Source organism: Podarcis cretensis (assembly GCF_951804945.1).
Source record: "Podarcis cretensis genome assembly, chromosome: 8".
NCBI lineage: Eukaryota > Metazoa > Chordata > Lepidosauria > Squamata > Lacertidae > Podarcis > Podarcis cretensis.
In genome coordinates, this window is record NC_137177.1 from 16,373,290 (window position 1) to 16,395,782 (window position 22,493).

Here is a 22,493-nt window from a genome sequence, read left to right on the forward strand (position 1 = left end):
CCCTTCCCTTTACCCCTCACTCACCCCCCAGCTCACCCCTCCCCTACAGTGCCCCTCGTGTTTCCACTCCCCCCACAACTCCCTCCAAACTTTTCTCCGTGCTCTCGCTGCTAAATTACACCCTAAATTACACCTTAAAGCACAACATCTTGTACATTTTTTGAGAAGTGGGGTTACCTTTTCTTTGGCAAATGAGCCCAAGAGTTGGGGAACAGGGCCGCTTGCCTTAGAAATCTCCAAAATTGAATTCTTCAAGCCTTCCTATTGACAACCACCCACCCAACAAGTGAAACTGTGAGTTCTCACTTTCCTCTCAGGGGAGTCTTAAAAATAAATAAAAAAATACCTATGTCCTTGATAGGAGTCTTGGGAACTTCTCTCGTTTTCGCATTGCAAAGGTCACCAAAACAGTAGCTCTGGTCAAATTGGATGGCAAAGTGACGGTCACCAGAGGTGACTGATTTTGTTCCATCCACAAGGTCCTTGCTCGCACAGCCTTTGTAGCTCATTATCAAAACGTCTTTATCTAAAATGGGGGGGGGGGAGAGATGTATAAATACAAACAACAGATTGGTGCTGTGGCAGGGTGTTCCAAAGACCTTATCTTGGCAATTATTGCTCTGGGGGTGACTTATACATGCTTTGGCGGGGTTATTGTCATTGTTTAGTTGTTTAGTCATGTATTTCAAAATCTGAAAGTCCAGACACAAAATATTTTTGTTTGTTTCTTTGTTTGTTTTTGCCAAAGTTTTACCCAAAGTTGTTGACGCCCAGACTTTTCAGCGATTTCTGTTTCCAATGGCTGAATTCCAGGAATGTCTGGAAAATTTTGGATGTATGGGCAACTCTATACAGCGTGGGGTGGCTGCCAAAGCCCCCGGGCCTTTTTCCCCCTCTGGTTTTTTCCCCTCTGGTTCATGTCTAACTTGGTGCCATGGGTGGGTGGGTTTTTGTTCATGAGAGTTCTTCCCACTTCTAACTTCTTCCTGTTTCCTTGTGACACACTTCCTGGCAGCTGTTTTACTTCAAAAGCTAGGTTGGAAACCAGCGCAAGTCTGTAGCCAAGCATCTGTGGGCCACCTGCCTGTGACAGAAGAGGCAGAAGGAATCCTGGTTGGAGCAGTGGGTGTGTCTCTTGCGCTAGGACACAGCCTGCATTCTAGCCATGCAAAATCCAGAGTTTTTCCACACCCTCACATCTCCAAATCCTCCACTGAGGCAAATAAGATGCAGGTCATATTTCAAGCATGCAGTCCAGAATATCTGAAAAGTTCTGGCATGCAAATAAGTTCATTAGTTGAAACCTTTGAACTAAGATACAAAAAAGAAATGACAAGCCAAGATTTATAAACCTGTGGAAGGTTGCTCTTGTAGCACTACATTGGTGGCAGGAATCTATGCCCCTCCAGATTTCATAGAATTGTAGATATGGATGGGACCACATGTGTCATCTAGTCCAATGCCAGATGTTGGATTCCACTCACATCAGCCCCAGCCAGCATGGCCAATGGTTAGGGGTGGTAGGAGTTGAGATCCAACAGAATTTGGAGGGGTGATAGGTCCCCTGTCTCTGCACTAACCTCTGGCTTAGTCTTACATCTGAACTGGGTCTGTGTCAACTCTCAGAAACAGCTAGGGATGCTTTTTATTAAAAAGAAAGAAAGAAATGGAGGCCAGGGGCTTGTACAAAGATCTGCAAATATAAAATAAAATGAATCAAAACATATTTTAAATACTTCAGTTCTGAATGCCTGCAAAGTATCATTTCAGGCCTCAGGTAATCCTACTGGGAAATTTAGGGGTTGTAAGTAATTTCATGCTTTTCCTCTCTCAAAAATCTAGCAGCCACACAGGATCCATCTGACAGACCAGCACTTACCTATAGTTAATATAAGTTGTGCATCTGTGCAAACGTTCTCAGCACTGGAGCAGTTGATAATACCGCTTTCTGGGGAGCTATGAGATGAGGAGTTGCCCTTGTGTGGAGTGGTAAGATTGACGGTGTCGGAACTATGACACTTCAAGGCAGAAATTCCTGAAAGGAAGTGTGGGAGGAAAGGGCATGAGATCCTGGAGAAGCTATTAGCAATGTCTTTCTGCCTTGAAATCATCAGGGACTAGAAATCCCCCCCCCCTCCTTTTAACATGAAAGCAGAAGTTGTTTGGAGGCAGAAATTTGCACCAAGTGCCTGTTCTGAACCACAGGCCCAAAGGAGGGGCCTGAGTGAGTGCTTTGATGAGTGGATACCAAAGAAGGATTCAAAAATGTCAGAATGGCCAGTCCTAGAGATTTATTAAATCACAGGGTTGGATGAGACCAGTAGGGACATCTAATCCAATGGCAGTTATTGGATTTCAACTCACACCAACACCAGTCAGATTTAACTTTCAAAACAGAACAATGACAACCAAATTATAGGCATTACACACAACCCAAAAGGCATTGTAGTTAACCTGAACTTATCCTAATACGGTATTTTAAAAAATGAAGAATTTTTAAAAAACCAACAGCACAATTCAGATTTGAAGGCAAAGTATGAACCTAAAAAAGAAAGAAAGAAAAACAAGTGGAGGCAGGCAGCTCCATGGGAGAGTACTTCACAGTTCCTCGTCCCAATTATTTCTCCTTGGGTAAGTTTTCCCACAATTTTGAAAACACGACATTAGGCTGCTTAGCCATTGCCTCTCTACTGAGTTCCAGCATATTGCAACAGTGGCGTAGCATGGGGGGTGCAGGGGGGGCCGGCCGCACCGGGCGCAACATCTGGGGGTTAGGGTTAGGGTGCGCAAATCCACGGGTTAGGGGGCGCAAATCCACGGGTTAGGGGGCGCAAATTACTTTCCTTGCCCCAGGTGCTGACGACCCACGCTACGCCACTGTATTGCAAGTCAAACCACATTCACTTTCGGGGAAAGCTTTTGGGTGACAAGACTCCACCTTCTCTTTCCCTGACACAGCCCAAACCTTCTCCTTCTTGCAGACAGGGCTAAACTCACCTCAAAGACACACTCCTTTCCACCAGCAGTACCCAAAAGGTGACTTAAGCAAGTCATAGCACATTCACTTTCCGGGAAACCTCCTGTGTAGGATTGCAATATGTCCTCTTTTTCCAGGACATGTTCTCTTTTTTTCCTGGGCACATCCTCATTTTCAGGACTGAAATTTCTGCCTGGGAGGCTTTTTAAAATTTGACTAAATGTCCTGGTTTTTGTTTGTTTGCTTGCTTGTTTACAAAAATCTAAGAAAAAAATCCTTGTGCATTAGACTCAGATCTATTTTTTAAAAAAAAATAATATTTATTACTTTTAAAACTTACAAAAAGGAAAGAAAAGAAAAAAGAAAAAAAACAAGAAAGGGAAAAAACAATACAATACAATATATAAACAATACAAAACACAACATTAACCTAAACAAAACAAAACAAAAACAATTTAAAAACATACATCATACCATTTCAGTAGTCTATCTTTCATACCCTTGTTTCATCGACCTCCTCTCACCTCCCTTTTTGTATTCCACTTCTATTAATTGTTTCAGCAAGTCCTTTCCGTCTTTCTCTATTTTCTGTCATATAAATATCTTAACTTATTTTTACCCTTATTTTCCATTAATACTATAATGCTTATTTATGCTTAACTCCTTATAACATTTCTACTAAAGCCATAAGATTTCATTCCAACATATTTCTAACACTCAGTAATTTTACAATATTTCTATTTCTGAAAATAAACTTTAAACTTTTTCCAATCTTCTTCCACCATCTCTTCTCCCTGGTCTCGGATACTGCCAGTCATTCGTCAATTCCAAATAGTCCATCAACCTGTTACAGATAGGTAGCCGTGTTGGTCTGCCATAGTCAAAACAAAATTAAAAAAATCCTTCCAGACGAACTAAGTTAGTTCTTGGTATGAGCTTTCGTGTGCATGCACACTTCTTCAGATACACTGAAACAGAAGTCACCAGACCCTTCTATATAGTGAGAAGGTGGGGAGGGGTATTACTCAGAAGGGTGGTGGGAATGGGTGATTGGCAGATAGCTGTGATGAGCCTGTTGACGACTCTTAATGACTGCAATAGGTCTTACAGGAAAAAGCAAGGGGTGAGAAGGTGAAAAATGGCTTTGTCATGTATAATGAGATAAGAATCCAATGTCTTTGTTCAGACCAGGTCTCTCCATGGTTTTAAGTTTGGTGATAAGTTGCAATTCAGCAGCTTCTCTTTCCAGTCTATTTCTGAAATTCCTTTGTAATAGAACAGCTACTTTGAGATCTTGTATAGAATGTCCTGGGAGATTGAAGTGTTCTCCTACTGGTTTCTCTGTCTTGTGGTTCCCGATGTCGGATTTATGTCCGTTTATTCTTTGGCGTAAGGTTTGGCCTGTTTGTCCAATATAGAGAGCTGAAGGACACTGTTGGCATTTGATGGCATACACAATGTTAGACGATGAGCAATTAAATAGTCCCGAGATGGTATGTGTGATGTTGTATGGGCCAGTAATGGTGTTGTCCGGGTGTATGTGGCAGCAAAGTTGGCATCTGGGTTTATTGCAGGCTCTGGTGCCAGTGTCCGTGTTGTCTGGTTGTAGTATTATTGTGGGTTAGGAGTTGTTTAAGATTGGGTGGCTGTCTGTAGGCAATGAAAGGTCTTCCTCCCAGAGCTTGAGAAAGAGAACTGTCATTGTCCAGGAGAGGTTGTAGATCTCTGATGATGCATTGTACTGTTTTAACTTGGGAGCTGTATGTGATGACTAGAGGTGTTCTGTTATTTTCTTTTTTGGGTCTGTCTTGCAGCAAGTTCTCTCTGGGTATCAGTCTGGCTCTGTTGATCTGTTGTCTAACTTCATCTGCTGGGTATTTTAGTTCTAAAAAGGTTTGCTGTAGATCTCTTAGGTGAGAGTCTCTGTCTGTAGAATTGGAGCAGATGCAGCTGTAACGTAGTGCCTGGCTATATACAATGGACTGTTTGGTATGTTTGGGATGGTAGCTAGAGGCATGTAGATATGTTTGTCGGTCAGTTGGTTTACGGTATAAGGTGGTGTCTATGCGCCCATCCTGTATTTTTATAGTAGTGTCCAAAAAATGTATTTCTTGCATAGATTGATTCATTGTTAGGTTGATTGTGGGGTGAAAATCATTGAATTTCTGGTGGAAGGTGTCCAGGGTCTGTTGACCATGTGTCCAGATGATAAAAATATCGTCAATGTATCGCAGGTACAAGAGAGGTTTGAGTGGGTAGGAGTTTAGGAAACGTTGTTCTAAATCCGCCATGAAGATGTTGGCATACTGTGGGGCCATGCGGGTGCCCATTGCTGTGCCGCTGATCTGAAGGAACAGGTCATCACCGAATTTGAAGTTGTTGTGGGTAAGGACAAATTGGCAGAGTTTTGTAGCAACCTGGTGATCTTCTGTCCGAAGCTCTTAACTCTTTTCCAAGTCCCTTTTGCAGGTCTTCTTCATATTTAAACATGCACTTTACTTTCATTAGACTCAGATCTAAGGCACCCGGCTAAGCTAGTCTGCAGCAGAGAATCACATCAGAGCAGTGACTTAAACTAGCCAAATACTCTATCAATCCTTTCTCTTGTTGCTGATCTAAAAGGATGCTGGCTCAGCTACAAGATCTGGAAGGGGTCTGGGAGGGAAAGAGTTCATACCCCCCTGTCCTTAATAAGAGTCCTTATGTACATGTTAAATGCAGGAATCTTTCACCCAGCATGGGGCTCAAACCCATGATCCTGTGATTAAGCCTCTCATGTTCTACCAGCTGAGCTAGCCCAGCTCTTGAGAAGAGCCAGAGAAATCAACCCGAGAGGCAACCTATTCCTCTTTTAAAGCCATCCAGGTGGGCCCATTCCTTATCTCCTGGGGGAGGGAGTTCCATAGTTTAACTTTGCCCAGTGTGAAGATGGTCCTTCTTTTATCTTTCCTGAATCTGCCAACCTTCAGTCACAATGGGTGTCCACTATTTCTCGTGCTTTGAGAGGGAGAGAGAAACATAATTCTGGAGTATCTATCATGTGAACTCTCTCATATTTTCTCTAAACTAAAACATCCCAAATAATGCAAACTTTCATCACGGGACAGTTGCTCCTTGCACAGTTTTCGTTGCCCCTTTCTGAAATGTGACCATTTACCTTGAAATTCCTTCTTGATTCTCTGTGTAAATCTAGTTGGCTCCCACCCAACCAACCAGGTCTGCAACTTGAGGACATTCCAAAAGCAATAACTGGTACCTGAAATAAGAAAGGTCATCACCAGCAGTCCTTGCAGCACAACTGTTGCAGCTCTCCATCTCAACGTGACATCCTCCATGGTCTGAAGCCGAGAAGCCCTCTGAGCCAAAGAACCAGTTTCCTGATGAGTCGTGGAGGAAAAGGAAAAGCAGTCCAAGATCTGAGAGAGTTGGGCTGTTTGGTTATATATATATCACACACAAATGTGCTCAGTAGAGATTGGTGGGAGGGACTTCCTGAAAGACAAGAGCAGTTCTGGTGATGGCAGGATTACGCAAAGAAGAAGGAAGCCTATGCAAACAGTAAGCAGCAACAGATGTGGATTCTAGCAATAAGGTAAAGGTAAACAACCCCTGGATGGTTAAATCCAGTCAAAGGTAACTATAAGGTGTGGCGTTCATCTCGCTTTCAGGCTGAGGGAGCTGGCAATTGTCCACACACAGCTTTCCGAGTCATGTGGCCAAGATGACTAAACCACTTCGGGTGCAACAGGACATCGTGATGGAAGCCTCCCCACTATAGCAGTGACTATTTATCTACTTAAATTGACGTGCTTTCAAACTGCTAGGTTCAATATTGCAGATTCTGGCAACATGGAGCCCCAAGCTAGTACAAAATTTGGCACCTCCTAGCAATGGCAAACCTGCTGCACTGGTACAAAGCGAGACAGGCCCTTTCTTGCTCTCCCCATTGCTCTTTTCCCATCCAATCTTCCTCTCCTCTTTCCCAGCCTAATGTTCCCTCCCTGGCCAAAAGAAATTAAAAATCACCAAGACAGTTATATCCCTTAAGATATTTGAAGATGACTCCTCTCAATATATATATATATATATAATAAACAAATTGTCCAGTAGCACCTTAGAGACCAACTAAGTTTGTTCTTGGTTCTTGGCATGCACATGAAAGCTTATACCAAGAACAAACTTAGTTGGTCTCTAAGGTGCTACTGGATAATTTTTTTAAAAATATATGTATTTCAACTGCGTCAAACCAACGCGGCTATCTACCTGAATCATGTCTCCTTTTTTCCAGGCTAAACATACGCAGCTCCTTCAACTATTTCTCATAAGGCTTGTTTTCTAGAACCTCCTGGTCCCTTCCAACTTTATGATTCTGTGTATTATTTATTTATTCCATATTATTTATTTGTTGCATTTATTTACTGTATTTTTCTCCAAGGAGCAGAAGGTGGCATACAGGGTTCCCCCTCCCCCATTTGATCCACCCAATAGCCCTGTGAGGTAGGTTGGACTGAGGGGCAGTGATTGGCACAAGGCCACCCAGTGAGTTTCATGGCTGAGTTGGGGGTTTGAACCCCAGTCTCCCAGGTCCGAGTCCTCCTCTCTAACCACTACACCACACTGCTTCTACTCAAAGCTGTTGAAAGTGGGATTGGGAGCATCAATAATGCCAGCTACATTAGAAAAGGCTGAACAGGCTGTAGACTGGCAGATACAGTGGTGGTCTGGATGAGTGCCAATAAATTGAGACTGGCAAGACAGAGGCCCTGTGGGTAGGTGGTTCTCAAATTTGAGAAAGTAGGAGCCTGCTGTGGAGAAGGTTGCCCTCCCTATGATGGAAGAGGTGAGCAGTGTTCCTAGAACAAAATGCAAATGCAAAATTCCCAGAAATCTTTAGAGGCTTCCTGTTTCTCTGATGTTCCCTAAAGGCACGGCATCATTCGTACAGCTCTCAGATGTGAGCAAAGTTCTATTGGGCTTCCAAACCCAGCTTGCTTCACTTCATTTCTTCAAAACAATCAACCCAGGAACTTGCCCAACAGGCTGATGTTGCAAAAGCAAGAGTGCAGTCCCCAAGGGATATTTCAACTCCCCCTTCCCATCTTGTTGTTTAGTCGTTTAGTCGCGTCCGACTCTTTGTGACTCCATGGACCAGAGCACGCCAGGCACTCCTGTCTTCCACTGCCTCCCGCAATTTGGTCAAACTCATGCTGGTAGTTTCGAGAATACTGTCCAACCATCTCATCCTCTGTCGTCCCCTTCTCCTTGGTCCCTCCATCTTTCCCAACATCAGGGTCTTTTCCAGGGAGTCTTCTCTTCTCATGAGGTGGCCAAAGTATTGCAGCCTCAGCTTCATGATCTGTACTTCCAGTGAGGACACAGGGCTGATTTCCTTAAGAATGGAGAGGTTTGATCTTCTTGCAGTCCATGGGACTCTCAAGAGCCTCAAGAGTTCCCATCTTACATGGTGTCAAATTTCTGTGCTGTGATCTGGCAATGTAATACAGTGGTACCTCGGGTTAATTACTTAATTCGTTCCGCAGGTCCGTTCTTAGCCTGAAACTGTTCTTAACCTGAAGCACCACTTTAGCTAATGGGGCCTCCTGCTGCTGCCGCACCGCCGGAGCATGATTTCTGTTCTCATCCTGAAGCAAAGTTCTTAACCCGAGGTACTATTTCTGGGTTAGCAGTCTGTAATCTGAAGCGTATGTAACATGAAGCGTATGTAACCCGAGGTACCACTGTAAAATAATAGATACCTCTAAATAGAATATAAAGTGTTATCCTTTAGTGGCTATAGCACAGAGGGAGGCCTGGGAAAATCAAATTTCCCAGGGGCACCCCATGTTCTTAAAACAGAAACCCAGCCATAGCCAGTATAAAAGCCATAAGTGCCTTGCCTCCTGTATCTATGGAAATACCATTTCTAGGAGAAATCAATAGAACACAGGAAGCTGCCTTATCCTGAGTCAGAGTGTTGGTCTATCTAGCTCAGTAGAGGCAACAGTGACTGGCAGTGGATCTCCAGATTTTCAGGCAGGACTCTTCCCTAGTCTCACTGGAGGGGTCCTTGGCTATAGTTTGGCCCCACACACCTACTGCAAAATTAGGAGTTGCCTTGATAACTTTATCGTAGAGTGGACATTCTACAAAAACGATTTCTTGGGAAATGGTTTGTTTACTATGCATTTAGATACCTCTTAAGACACCATAGGGACGTGGGTGGCGCTGTGGGTTAAACCACAGAGCCTAGGACTTGCCAATCAGAAGGTCGGCAGTTCGAATCCCACGATGGGGTGAGCTCCCATTGCTCGGTCCCTGCTCCTGCCAACCTAGCAGTTCGAAAGCACGTCAAAGTGCAAGTAGATAAATAGGTACCGCTCTGGTGAGAAGGTAAACAGCATTTCCGTGCGCTGCTCTGGTTCACCAGAAACGGCTTACCACATGACCCAGAAGCTGAACGCCAGCTACCTCGGCCAATAAAGCAAGATGAGCGCCGCAACCCCAGAATCGGTCACGACTGGACCTAATGGTCAGGGGTCCCTTTACCTTTACCTAAGACACCATAGCCAAATTGGATGGTGAACAGAACCTTTCAAAACTACACTGATTTTAACCAGTGATTTCCCGGGGTTCCTGATCAATGCCAGGTGCAAGCCTGCAATAATAAATGAAGTTTAAGGGGTCATAAGGGGGCATTCATGCCATATATTTAAAGCACTAGCATAACACTGTAAACAGTCTTGGGTGCCCCCAGAAAATCCTGGGAGCTGTAGTTTGCTAAGGATACTGAGTGTTTTTAGGAGACACCCTATTCCCATTACAGTGCTACAGTTTTCCAGAGTGGTTTAACAATAAATCCCTCTTTCCTGTGGACTATAAGAACAGCAACACTGTGAGGGGAAGAGGGGTCTCCTGACAACTCTCAGCACCCTTAAGAAACTACAACAACCAGGATTCTTTGGAAGAGAAGCCAGGACTGTTTAAAGGTGCTTTGAACACTGCTTTAAATATGCAGTGCAGATAGGTAAAGGTAAAGGACCCCTGGTCGATTAAGTCCAATCAAAAACAACTATGAGCCGCGGTGCTCATCTCACTTTCAGGCCGAGGGAGTTGGCATTTGTCTGCAGATAGTTTTCCGGGTCATGTGGCCAGCATGACTAAACCACTTCTGGCGCACTGTGTCGGAAACCAGAGCACATGGAAATGCTGCTTACCTTCCCACTGCAGTGGTATCTATTTATCTACTTGCACTGGCATGCTTTCCAACTGCTAAGTTGGCAGAAGCTAGGTCACAGCAATGGGAGCTCACTGCATCACAGGGATTCGAACCACCGACCTCCTGATCAGCTAGCCCAAGAGGCTCAGTGGTTTAGACTATGGTGCCACCTGCTCCCCTAGTGCAGATAGGACCTGTGAGTGTGCAGAGGCAATGCATTTTGACTGATCCAGCTGGACTACAGGGCTACAGAGTGGTTTCACAATCAGTCCCTCTTCCCTGGAAACTCTGGGAACTGTAGCTCTCTGAGGGGAATAGTGATCTCCTAACAACTCTCAGCACTCTTAACAGACTTCACTGCCCAGGTTTTTTGGGGGATGGCATAACTTTTTAAATTGGTATCATAATGCTTTAAAGGTACATGTGGATGTGGACAAAAGGAGGGACACACACACACACACACACAGAGGTCACACGTACACATTTTAAACACACTAATACTTCTTTAACATCCATGGATTCCCCCTCCCCCCCAAAAAAAAGTACTGAGAACTTCATTTTGTTATGGGTGCTGAGAATTGTTAAGGGACCCCTCACAGAGCTACAATTCCCAGCATCCTCAACAAAATACAGTTCCCACTGTACTGTTATAGTACTATAAATGTATATCATGGATGAGAGCAGAAACTGTTCTGTGTATGGTCAATTGCTTTATGCATGAGGGACTTGGGAACTTGGCAAGGTTGTTGGACTACAGATCCCATTATCCCTCATGGTTGGCCAGGCTGGCAGGGGCTGATGGATGTTGGATTCGAACAATCTCCAGAGTTCCCCAGCCCTGCATTTAAAACGGCTGACACATGAGCTCTTACTTTAAATAATATAAAAATAGTTTATTAAGATAAATAATGTTCAAACGAACACATATATAAGGATAATAAAATAAAGGGCAGTGACCACATCCTGTGGTTAACAAACTTCAGGAAGTCCAAACCGGAGTTGCGTCTAGATGGTGCCTTGCACAATTTCCCATGTCTGATGGAACTTCTGGTTTTCTGAACAGTCTTGTGTTGGAGGAGCAATTCCCAAAAGTGCCTTCCAGATCTTAAACAGCCAATGGGACAAATCCTTGTTTCTTGAAAGAGTCCAACAGTCCTCCACAGCAGTGCAAAAAGAATAAATAATAAGGCGGGACGTTTCTGTTTTGCACATATCTGTTTTCATAAATGAAAAAAAAGTAATGGCCACCAAGATTTCCCCAGTTAGGAGAGGGGTCCAGCTCCTCTGCCTTAATTTGCAACACAGAGAGCAGAGAAGAGAACCAAGGAGTCCTGAGTCTTGTTCTTCCGGAGCCGCTATTCTCCACTCCACTCCTTTCTCAACAAGTAACTTAGTGCCTGCTCCAGTACTCAGAAGCAAGCCTTACTTTTGTTCAGTAGGACTTATTACCCAGACATCAGAATGTAAGAAGATGGCCCCATCGAGGCCAGCATCCTGTTCTCACAGTGGCCAACCAGAGGCCTGTGGTAAGCCCTCAAGCAGCAGCCAAATAAAAGATGACTCTCCCCTTCTCCCATTTGCAGCAACTTTCAAAAGAGAAGGTCATGGAGCTTGTGCTTGCTTAGAACTTCAACCTGGAAGGTCTGCATCTTAATCCCCAATGTGTTATAGGAGTGGGCTGTAGTTCCTCAGTGGTGTGGGGAAAGGTGGTTCATTCTTATGTCACATGTTTTCTTCACAGCTGCATTCTAATATTGGAAGACGGGGAGAAAACCCTGGAACATCCTGGCCTGGAATATGCCCTGATCTTAGCCGTGGAGATCAGGAGCTCTCTGAGGAGAGGAGAAAGGTCAGAAGGATCAAAAGACCCATTGAAAGCAAAGTGTGTTGGGCTGAGACTCGGCGGCTGGCTTGGCTCCTAGGGGATGGTTTCAGCGTCCCGTCGACAATCCAGTTGTTGCAGAGGTCACCAGTGCAGCAGCGGCTGTAAACAGCACCCAGGTTTTTGTAGACGGACGTGTAAGGACTGTCACACCAGGATGGCGAAGCACAACCCTTGACGGCAGAGATTTGCCCAGTAGAACCTGAATGTGGAAATGAGCAGTGGTTAGTGACAGATGGGGAGAAATTGGTTTCAGTTCTCCTTTAAATGACACTTTCTGAAACAATCTGAGAACCAAAACGCAGCCATCTTCTAGAATGCACACTTCTCCAAATGTCGTGATGCAGTTCTCCAATGGGTACAAAAATGCATGTACATACAAATGCATATATTAGTGAAAAGAACATGCAAGCATGCATTATAAGGCATGGTTGAAGGAGTATGTTTAACCTGGAAAAGAGCAGACCGAGAGGATATATGATAGCCCTCTTTAAATATCTCAAGGGCTATCACATGGAAGAGGGAACAAGCTAGTTTTCTCCTGCTTCAGAGGGTGGAACTTGAAGCAATGGCTTCAAGCTACAAGAAAAGAGATTCCAACTAAAAACAGGGATATCTTTTTGATGGTAAGAGCTGTGTGACAGTGGAATGTTCTCCCTTGAAAGGCTGTGGACTCTCCTTCCTTTGGGTTTTTAAGCAGAAGTTAGATGGCCATCTGTCATGGATGTTTTAGTTGCAATTCCAGTATTGCAGAGTGTTGGACTAGTTGACCCTTGGAGTCCCTTCCAACTCCACAATTCTAGGATTTTATTAGGGGAAATATGCTTTGCCAAAATGTGTACTTCAGGCAAAAATGCATTAAAAGCATGTATATAGAGACAAATCCATGCTAAAATGCTGGTGGCTTCTCATGAGGACTTTACCAAAAACAAACAAACAACCCTCTCAAACTGGTGTGGAATGTGGGGACCTGAATTTAAGATTGGAAAAAAATGAAATAGATAGACTCTGACTGGAAGCCTTTTTGGAAGTCCTCTCCTGCCTATATCTCATCATCTGACTCCTGCTGACTACTAGGAACACTTTGCTGCTGAACCAAAAGGTAAGTTTATGTTGTGGAGGATTTCCACCTTGTGCATGTGTGCATGCCCCCCTCTTCCATGAACACCTGTCCAAAGAGAGACATTGAGCAGGTGAAACTTTTCTTAGACTTTCCTAGTGGAAGTCTGAAATCTGCTTGGCAGGCCTTAGATGTGAGCTACAGAGGAACTCAGCAGGAATTTTGTTTCCTGGCATGTAGGACACCTGAATGAGTCCTTTCTGGATACACTCCCTTGCACGATGTAGCAAAGCCAAACAGGACCTGTTGTCTTGATAAACCTGTATAGGACATTTCACATTAGCCCCAACGTCCTAAAACACTTGCAACAACCATTCACAATCCATAAGTGAATATGACAGTGCATTGAGTTCAGCTTCACAAGAACTTAGGCTCACTGTTGTCTGCTTCTTGCACAGCCAGCCAGTCAAAGAGACACTGGTTGTACATGTAGCACACCCCGGAAGTGCTTGTACCATCTGTGGTGTCACTTTCAAAACTTGCATTGGCAAAAATCTCAAGACCTCCAGACTTCTGACTAGTGAATCTCAGTCTGTAGTGCATAGTACCTTTCAGGTAATGTGCTATGTGCTTGATAGCCTTCCAATCCTGAACAGTAGGATTGTCCAAGGGGAGTGGGGAATGATTATGGCTCTACTATGTCTTGTTGGATATGGCCCCGACTCAGCAGCATGACCTACCCCTTCCCTATCCTTCTGGCAGACTGTCTGCCTCCCCCTGCCAGTTTTGAAAGCATTGAAATGATGTGCATTCACCTAAATGGATGTTATTGTTCCCACCCCTTCAAAGAACACATAATTGCCCTATGCCAGTGGTTTACAACTAGTGTTCTGTGGTACCCTGGGGTGTCTTGAATGATGGTCAGGGGTGCTGCAGTCAACACTGGTCTCTGTCCCTCTTTCTTTCCATTCCTTTCCTTCCCTCCCTCCTCTGATACTCTCTTGTGTCTCTGCCTCCCAAAGGCTTGCATAGTTGTTTGTTGCAGCAGCCCTGGCTACAAGTTCCCTAGGCAAATAGTACCTCTGGGGCTGGCGAGGGGGTGCTTCCCAGGCCCCTGTGGGGCTCTGTGAGGAGAGAAGGGAGGGCAGCTCAGAGATGAGGAGTGGCAGCTGCAGCTGGCCAGAGGACTCCCAAGGAGAGGGGAGAAGAGATGGGGGAAGACTCCACAAGGGAGGGTGTTTTCAAAAAAGGGTGAGAGGCTGCCAGCTCTGCAGGCAAGGGGTGACATAACTTGGCTCCTGAGCCCCACAGGGGTGCCGCAGAAAGAAGGTACTTGGTCAAGGGAGCCGTGGACTCAAAGGGGTTGAAAACCTCTGCTCTATGCCTCTTTCTGTTGGGATTAACCTGGTCACATTAAACTCCAGGTGGAGGGAGTGAGAAGGAATGAGTAGATGATACTCACCATGTATCCCTGAGGCCTCTAGGCATTGGTTCATCACACCCCGGCACTGCACCTTAGTGATGTCATCTGGGGAACAACCGTGGGTGGAATTCCCCTCACAACTGAAACACGTGACCCCATTTGGGTGGGGTGGGGTATCCTTGTAGTCTGTAGGCAGAATAAGTGAATACTCTCAGTACCATAAAGTTCATCCCAGGCTGTCTGCACCAAGGCCACATATTTATGGCTTTAAATTTGGGTCCTTTTTTAAAAAAATAAAAATGGAAGGCATTATTAAAAGGATGCAATGGCACAATGTAGCACTATCCTAGGGCATCATGGGTAATAAAAGAAAGAAATTGCGGGCGCCAGCCCAGCAGCCACCTGGAAAACAGTGCATGACTGGCTTAAGCCATGGTTTGTTGAACAAATTTTGAGGTAACCATGGGTTATTTCCCCCAAACTTGTTTTCCCAAAGTTTGGTTTCTTTTCCAGCTGTTCCTACACCATGTCTTTGTAGCTGGGGTAGGGTGGTCAAAGAAACTATGGTTAGGGTTGGAAAAAGAAAATAGAAAACTATGAGGGTTTGGGGGAGTGAATTGACTTGCTACAATTTATAGTATCACATAGAACTATGGTGGAATCTGGACACATAAAAAAAGTTGTGAAAATGCCTTTTAAAAAATGTTTTGAAAATATACTGAGTTTGCCATAGCTCACCATCGCCATCTAGGGTCACATTTGTATAATGCACTTTGCAACACACTTAAAATGTTTTATTTGCAGCTGTATAGCTGGGTCCTCTGTCTTCCCCCCTGAGCAAGAGCAATGCCATCAGGAGTTGGGAAAACACACAGAAACATTTGGTTGCAGACCCAGTTGGTGCTCCTGGAATCCCAAACCTTACCTTGCGTGTCATCATTGCACTGGCTGGAATTGCAGCATTTGATCAGATGGAAACTGTTCTGGTTGTGGAAGCCCAGAGGCTCCTGGCAGTGGGTAAGCGAGCCACAGCCCTTGATGCGCTGTTCGTCCCCCGGAAACTCTGCCAGTTGAGAGAAAACAGTGGCTGTGATTGTGGCATTTTGTCTCTAGGAGGCGCTGGTGCAAATTTCATGGCAACAACCTCTCTTAGGAAGTTAGGAAGAACCCCATCAAACCAAAGGCTACAGGAGCTCACCTTCTGTCTCAGTGAAGGACGTGATGTCTATGCACTTCTCCTCTGGCCGCGCACAGCGCATCTGCATATGGCTGGAGTTGTAGCAGGTCTGGTCGGCTGAGCTGCAGGAATAGCAATGCAAGGGATTTCGTGGGCGACCCCGAGCAGTGAGCATATCCACGACTGCAGTTTGAGGAAAGCAGGAGAAGCAGAGAGAAAAATCAGGGCTGAATCACAGTCACAAAGCATTCAGATATATTTTCAGGAATCTCCCATCTGGCTGGGATCAAGCAATTTTATATAGGCACATGGATTTAAGGAGACCAAACCTACACAGTCATACAATCTTTTATTTTGTCAGGATGTAAATTTTATTTTTTTATGAGCATTCACTTTTTCCATTAAACAAAATAATACGAGTAGAAGGGAAAGCCTATATAGATGTACAGTGGTACCTCGGGTTACATATGCTTCAGGTTACATACGCTTCAGGTTACAGGCTCTGCTAACCCAGAAATAGTGCTTCAGATTAAGAATTTTGCTTCAGGATGAGAACAGAAATCGTGGGAGGCCCCATTAGCTAAAGTGGTGCTTCAAGTTAAGAGCAGTTTCAGGTTAAGAATGGACCTCCAGAACGAATTAAGTACTTAACCCAAGGTACCACTGTATTCTTCTTTCTATTCACCCCCGCACTTTATTTATGTTTTTTGTTACTTTAAACTTTAAGCTGTTTTCAATTTGTTGTGCTATAGGAACCTACCCTGGGACTTTCCGGTAAAGGGCAGGCAATAAGTAAATAAATAATGTGTATCCATAGCAGTGACCAGAGGAGGAATGACCGCTGGGAGGAACTCAAAGATAAGAAATGCCAGAGTACATCTGCAGCAGCACAACTGGACGCCTCTCTCTGCCCCAGCTGCAACCAAACATGTCTCTCCTGTATCAGTCTCTGCAGCCACAGCAAGTGCTATAACTCTCCAGCGGTTTGACTTCATTGTCCTCCATTGTCTCTTGAGACAGAGGGATGCCAGCCAGGCAATGCCAACTTGACGTTTAATAAATAAAATTTAATGCAGAGAGGGAAACACCAGGACTGAAACTGTGACCTGGTTACAGAAATTAGCAGATCTAATTGCATGAGGTTTAGTGGTTCAAATGCATGCATGTGAATGGATAGAAGAAAAAGGCTTACTTTGGGCTTGGGACCAGCGTTTCACAGCCTGATACACTTGGGAAGCTGTTGGACTCTGGAGCCCCAGCCAGCATGGGATGGTGGGGTTTGCAGCTTCCCCACCCCTGTGATAGAGGAGTCATTTGGCATGGGGGTGATTCAGCTCAGCTCCAGGGGTGAGGCTGCTTTCACACCAAAACAGATGTTGGGGCAAAGGCTTACTGCCCCTCCACCTGTTCCAAACCCACCCTCACAGCTGCTTTTGGAAAAACAAAATTATCCCGGGAGTTCTGTTCACAGGGTTCCAATTTAATGTGCAGCACAGCCTGCAGAGCGAACCCTCTCTGCTCACATGGACTGACCGTTTAGCACCCCCAGGTTGCAAAGGTCAGTCCCACAGTGCTCCTCCGCCAAGAACACGACCTGGTTGCCAGAGAGGTGGGAGATGGAGTTGTTTGGCTTCCCACCCACGTCACAACCCTTTAGGATGTAACTGGAGATCTTAGATCCTGCAAGGAAAGAGAGAGAGAGGAAGTAAAAATCAAGGCACCATTCTTTTTTCTTTTCTTTTTTAGAAGGCAACATTCCTAAGTGCAGACTTAGCGCTCACGGCATAAATCCTGTTTCACAACTTAAGTAAAGGTAAAGGGACCCCTGACCATTAGGTCCAGTCGTGGCCGACGCTGGGGTTGCGGTGCTCATCTCGCTTTACTGGCTGAGGGAGCTGGCATACAGCTTCCGAGTCATGTGGCCAACATGACTAAACCGCTTCTGGCGAACCAGAGCTGAGCACAGAAATGCCGTTTACCTTCCTGCCAGAGCGGTACCTATTTATCTACTTGCACTTTGACGTGCTTTCGAACTGCTAGGTTGGCAGGAGCAGGGACCGAGCAACGGGAGCTCACCCCGTCGTGGGGATTCGAACCACCGACCTTCTGATTGACAAGTCCTAGTCTCTGTGGTTTAACCCACAGTGCCACCCATGTCCCTGTTTCACAACTTACAGATATGCAAACCAGATTAGCTCTCACTTTAGGACTTCCCCTTGTGGTTCTGTTTGGTTGTCACAGACTGTGGCACATATAAGTTTGTACATAGTCATCCTTCGTTGAAATAAAATTTATCGACATTTTAAAAAGTTGGTGCAAAGCTTCTCTGGGGTCCGGAGTGCGGGTGGCGTCACAAGCACTTGCCAATAGGTGCTCGTCACCGCCACTGTCCACACGCAACATGCTATAGACTAGCAAAAGAGTGTGTTGCTGCTTCCTTCCCAGGCCTCACTTGGGTGTGTTAAGACATGCATATGTTTCCACACCGTCTTTCAAATATTGCATGTCTTTTTCTGTAGGTCTGTCTACGCCTCTGTTTGACAGGTTCCAACAAACCCCATTGGGGTTGACTGGAAACCTAAGGTGCCGTTGCTTTATTGCTTTCCACACAAAAATGTTTCAGTAAATGTATCCATAAAATTTGCAAAGCACACACACAGAAGATATAAATACTGAGGGCTACCAGAGCTTCTCGCTCTGATAGCTAACCCCCACCCCACCCCTTTGCCCTTTGGCCACCAGCCCTTCCCCCACACCTGACCAAACCCCATTTTATTCACTTGCCATACAAAAACACAGAAACATTACAAGCAGACCCGCACCAATACAAAAAAGAACAATATATCTCGAAAAGGAAACAATAAAGTAAGTTTCTTCTCCTTTTATTGGGTGATCCCCCAGTTCTGGTATCATGAGGAGAAGAGAGTTCTCCTTTTTCACATCCTTCTAAAAACCTCTATTTCAGGGTTTGGGTGTCTTTTCCCTTCTGAGGCAAGAGTTTCCTTTCTGGTCAACTTTCCAGGCACCGCATGACACTGGTGGGCGGGGCCAGAGGCAAGAGCAACAAAAGTGGGTGGAGTTACCTTTATTTGGCTAGCTAGTTTCTACACCAGGCATAAGCAAACTCGGCCTTCCAGATGTTTTGGGACTCCCATCATCCCTGACCACTGGAGCTGTAGTCTGAAAACATTTGGAGGGCTGAGTTTGCTTATGCCTGTTCTACACCCTGCTCCTCCATCCAGCCAAGCATGAAGCATTGTCAGAGTTCAAGCCAAGCAAAAACCTTTGAGGAGGGTGCAACGCTGGGCTGATGAAGGGCATGATTCAAGAGGTGGAACGAGGGAGTTTGTCCCCGAGGGCTGCCTTTGACACCCATTCTGCCTAAGCTGAGGTTCCTCACCTCTGCTCTCCAGCTCCTTCTCATCTGCCTTGTCCTCCCTTTCCAATCCCCACAGCCTCCTCCTTCAAAAATACTCACGGGCCAATATAGTCATTATGGTGCTGCTGCATTGCTCTTGGTACTCTTCGCAGATCTCCGTTTCCTGGCAGTCGCTGTCGCCATCACAAGCGTAGCATTCAAGGCCAGCGACTGAGAGAAGGGAAGGGAAGCCATTAGCAAACCAGGTTCAGCATAATGCAAATCGGTGTGTGTGTGTGTGTGTGTGTGTCCTTAACATTTTTGAATCTGGGGGCTAGGGAACTACTGTAGTGGCCACAAAAATGCCCATTTTTCAGGAGAAATGCTGACAATCTGCCCAGCACCTATAGATGTGTAAATATGGTGCCAAGTGAGCCTCCCTGGGAAGAACATTCCACAAGTGGGGGGCCACCACTGAAAAGGCCAGTTCTCATGTTGCCACCCACCTGACCTCCATCACACAGAGAAGGCCCTCAGATGGCATATGTGGGCTCCAGACCATTTCGTATGGGGAGAGGCAGTCCTTGAAATGCGTGGAGCCCCTTCCTATGCCAGGTGAACATGCAGGTGTTGGCCCATGGCTATGGTGCACAACAGCATGGCATACTGAGGGGCACACACACAGACCAACATAACTTCCTCCTGCGTTCTTTCACATGTGGTGGTGGGGGTTTCCTCAGAACATGTGGACCTTGGAATTGAGCGCTCTTCAGAGTGAAGTTGGCCTCGCTAGGATCTTGCCTGTGTGGCATAGCTGACAGATGAGAGGATGAGGGACAGCGAGATGGGGAGGGAAGGGATCAAGTCTTTGGGGCTCCATCCTTCCAGGGTTGGAGGCTCTGCTGAGCCAGGGTTTTGTCACAAGGGTTGTGTGAGGACACAAGTACTGCTGGGGATGGGGAAATCCTTAGCCCTCTGGCATCACTCATCATGCCTTTTAAGGTTATGTTCCTGCCTGGCTGGGCATTTCCTTCCTTCTGCTTGGAAATGTCCAGCTCAACAGGATGTGAATATATTACACATCTGTCAGGTGTGAAGAAATGAGGTCAGGCGGCCAGGCTTTGGCAGACAAAGGATTTCTCCGGTTTAAAATTATGACTATTTTTACTTTCACGTGACAGCTCTAGAAGCAATTGGACAGTTGATTTACTGCAGGGCATGGAAGCCCATGGCCCTCCCCATATTGCTGGACTAAGGTTGTATTCACATGTTTAGGGAAGCTTTTAATGTTTGATGTATCACAGTATTTTAATATTCTTTTGGAAGCTGCCCAGAGTGGCTGGGGAAGCCCAGCCAGATGGGCGGGGTATAAATAATAAATTATTATTATTATTATTATTATTATTATTATTATTATTATTATTATGTGCTCTCAACAGCAAACACCCAGATCCTCATAGTTTTCCTCTAAGATGAGATTCTCTCTCTATCTCCTATTAAGAATAAAACACCTTGTTCTCCTTTTGGTTTGTTTGCTCCAACCATTGCACTTTACTCTCCACCCAGAATTAGGAGCACCAGACCTTTGTGTCAACTTAGTATTGTCTATGCTGCCTGGCAGTGGGTCTCCAAGATCTCAGCTGGGACCTCTTGCAGCTCTACCTTGTAGAGGCAAGGGATCAAACCCTGGGACATGAGATGAGGTTGAGACCAGTATTTAATCCATGCAAGAGAAATGATGGTTCGGCAGCTTTTAAAATGCTTTTCAGTATGTATGCTACTAAGTGAATTTCAGGGGGATCTTAACAAGTAGTCAAAGATATCTGTGTTTGTAGTTAAACTGCAGGAAACCATAATTTCAATATAAATATACTGTACCATGTTTGGGGGCGGGGAATGCATACAACGAAACTTTGACAGTTGCATGCCGGGCAAATGCTCTAACCACTTCTCTCTCGCCTTTTTGCCGTGGGTGATCTGCCTGCCAGTCAGTACACCACTTCTCCTCTGCTTTACACCTCTGGTCTGCACACCAGACCCACATTTTCTTGTAATGATACCAAAAATAAAAATCTAGGAAGTTTGAGAACTGATCGCCCTCCCTTCCCCCAAAAGTTACACATTCTGATCACCACTGAACTTTGCTCCTCTCCACTATTGGAAAACAACAACCGAGAATTCTAAAAAAGACATAAGCACCATTCTGGAGGAAAACACACTCATGTGATATAGCAGATAGCCATTAGGCAGAAGATAATCTACATGACACACACACACACACATACACGATACTTACCGTGAGCTACCATCAAAGACAAGGAGAAGCTGAACCAAAATAATTCCATGGATGTGGTTTGGAAGAGAAGTTATTATTTCTTTCTAATTCACAGATCTAGCTTGCTGTCCCTGGCTGGTTCCTCTGTTCTGTGCAGGAAGAATGTTCTGCCAACCTCTCTCCCTCTTTCTCTCTCTCTCTCTGCTTATTCCTCCAGAAAAAGAAAAAGAAAACTCTTTTCCCCCTCTGGCCCCACCCCTGAAATCAGTTGGAAAGGAACTTTTATCATTTCTGCTATGCAGAACTTCAGAGGGTGACGCAGTCGATGATGTGACTGATGCAGGAAGAGGAGAAGGGGGGGAACGGGGGGAAAGTGGTGACAGTTTTCTTTTGTGTGCTGGGTATGTCTTGAAGGTTTCAAGGCTCTTCCCTGAAATGCACTCTCATCGTCAGCACAGAGCCCCGGAGAATGTGAAACCAGAATGAAGAGGAAGCAAGCCTCATCTCCACTGACTCCTTGCAGTCCTTGGAGGGTGGGAGATTAAATAAAAAGCAGGAATGGGGCAGGGTGGGGGGCAGAATCCTGGTTGGCCCATGATCTCGCCTTTTATACGGTTTTAGAGCTGGGGAAGGTCATCTCGGAGACACCACCCTTCTGCCCCTAAGGAGCCCCGGGTGGCAAACTGGTGTAGCATTTAAAACAAATTCCTGCCCCCCCAGCCCCCCGGATATTCCAAGGGGGCCCCAGGTAAAAATCGTGCAAACAGGGGGCCACAGCACAAGGCTAGAGGTCCACAGAGGGAGGTGAGAAGTGAAGGGGGAAATCCTGATTGATGGGGTATCCTCTTGGCCAGTCACAAGTAGTAGAGGGCAGCCCACCAGGGCTAATGGTTCCCCTCTTTTTTGCCACATGTGTTTTCTTAGAGTAGTGAAACTTAATTCTCTCCTCTTAGGCAAAGATCATAAGACGACCTGGCTGGTAGCCAGATTCTGCGCCCAGATTTGTAGGCACAGATCATCCTCTAGTATAAAATAGCTTACTAGGGAAATACTGAAGTTTCCCTTTGGGGCGCCTCAGGGTCAATTTTTTATGGTAGCCCAAATCTCAGTTGGACGGGTGTGTGT

General features: G+C 45.4%; 2 protein-coding genes across 5 annotated transcripts in view; both read right to left on the reverse strand.

Annotated features, from left to right (window-relative positions):
• Positions 1–6,738, reverse strand: part of LOC307221617 (ly6/PLAUR domain-containing protein 5-like) — an 86,162-nt gene extending 79,424 nt beyond the window's left edge. The window contains exons 1-3 of one of the 4 annotated variants that reach the window (XM_079986303.1): positions 6,234–6,451; positions 1,880–2,035; positions 347–526 (exon numbers count right to left, since the gene is read on the reverse strand). In XM_079986303.1, the coding sequence (XP_079842429.1) occupies positions 347–526; positions 1,880–2,035; positions 6,234–6,312 (415 nt within the window). In that variant the 5' untranslated portion in view covers positions 6,313–6,451. Of the gene's footprint in view, positions 1–346; positions 527–1,879; positions 2,036–6,233 lie in introns of all 4 variants that reach the window. The other 3 variants (XM_079986302.1, XM_079986305.1, XM_079986298.1) reach the window with 3 other exon arrangements.
• A 4,323-nt stretch (positions 6,739–11,061) lies between these two features.
• PLAUR (plasminogen activator, urokinase receptor) lies at positions 11,062–21,688 on the reverse strand. Its single transcript, XM_079986234.1, has 7 exons — positions 21,390–21,688; positions 19,214–19,324; positions 17,269–17,415; positions 15,757–15,918; positions 15,484–15,621; positions 14,598–14,744; positions 11,062–12,277 (listed from the first exon to the last, which is right to left on the reverse strand). Exons 1-7 carry the CDS (start codon positions 21,436–21,438, stop codon positions 12,015–12,017), a joined length of 1,017 nt encoding a protein of 338 aa, XP_079842360.1. The 5' UTR covers positions 21,439–21,688; the 3' UTR covers positions 11,062–12,014.
• Between the last annotated feature and the right edge of the window lie 805 nt (positions 21,689–22,493).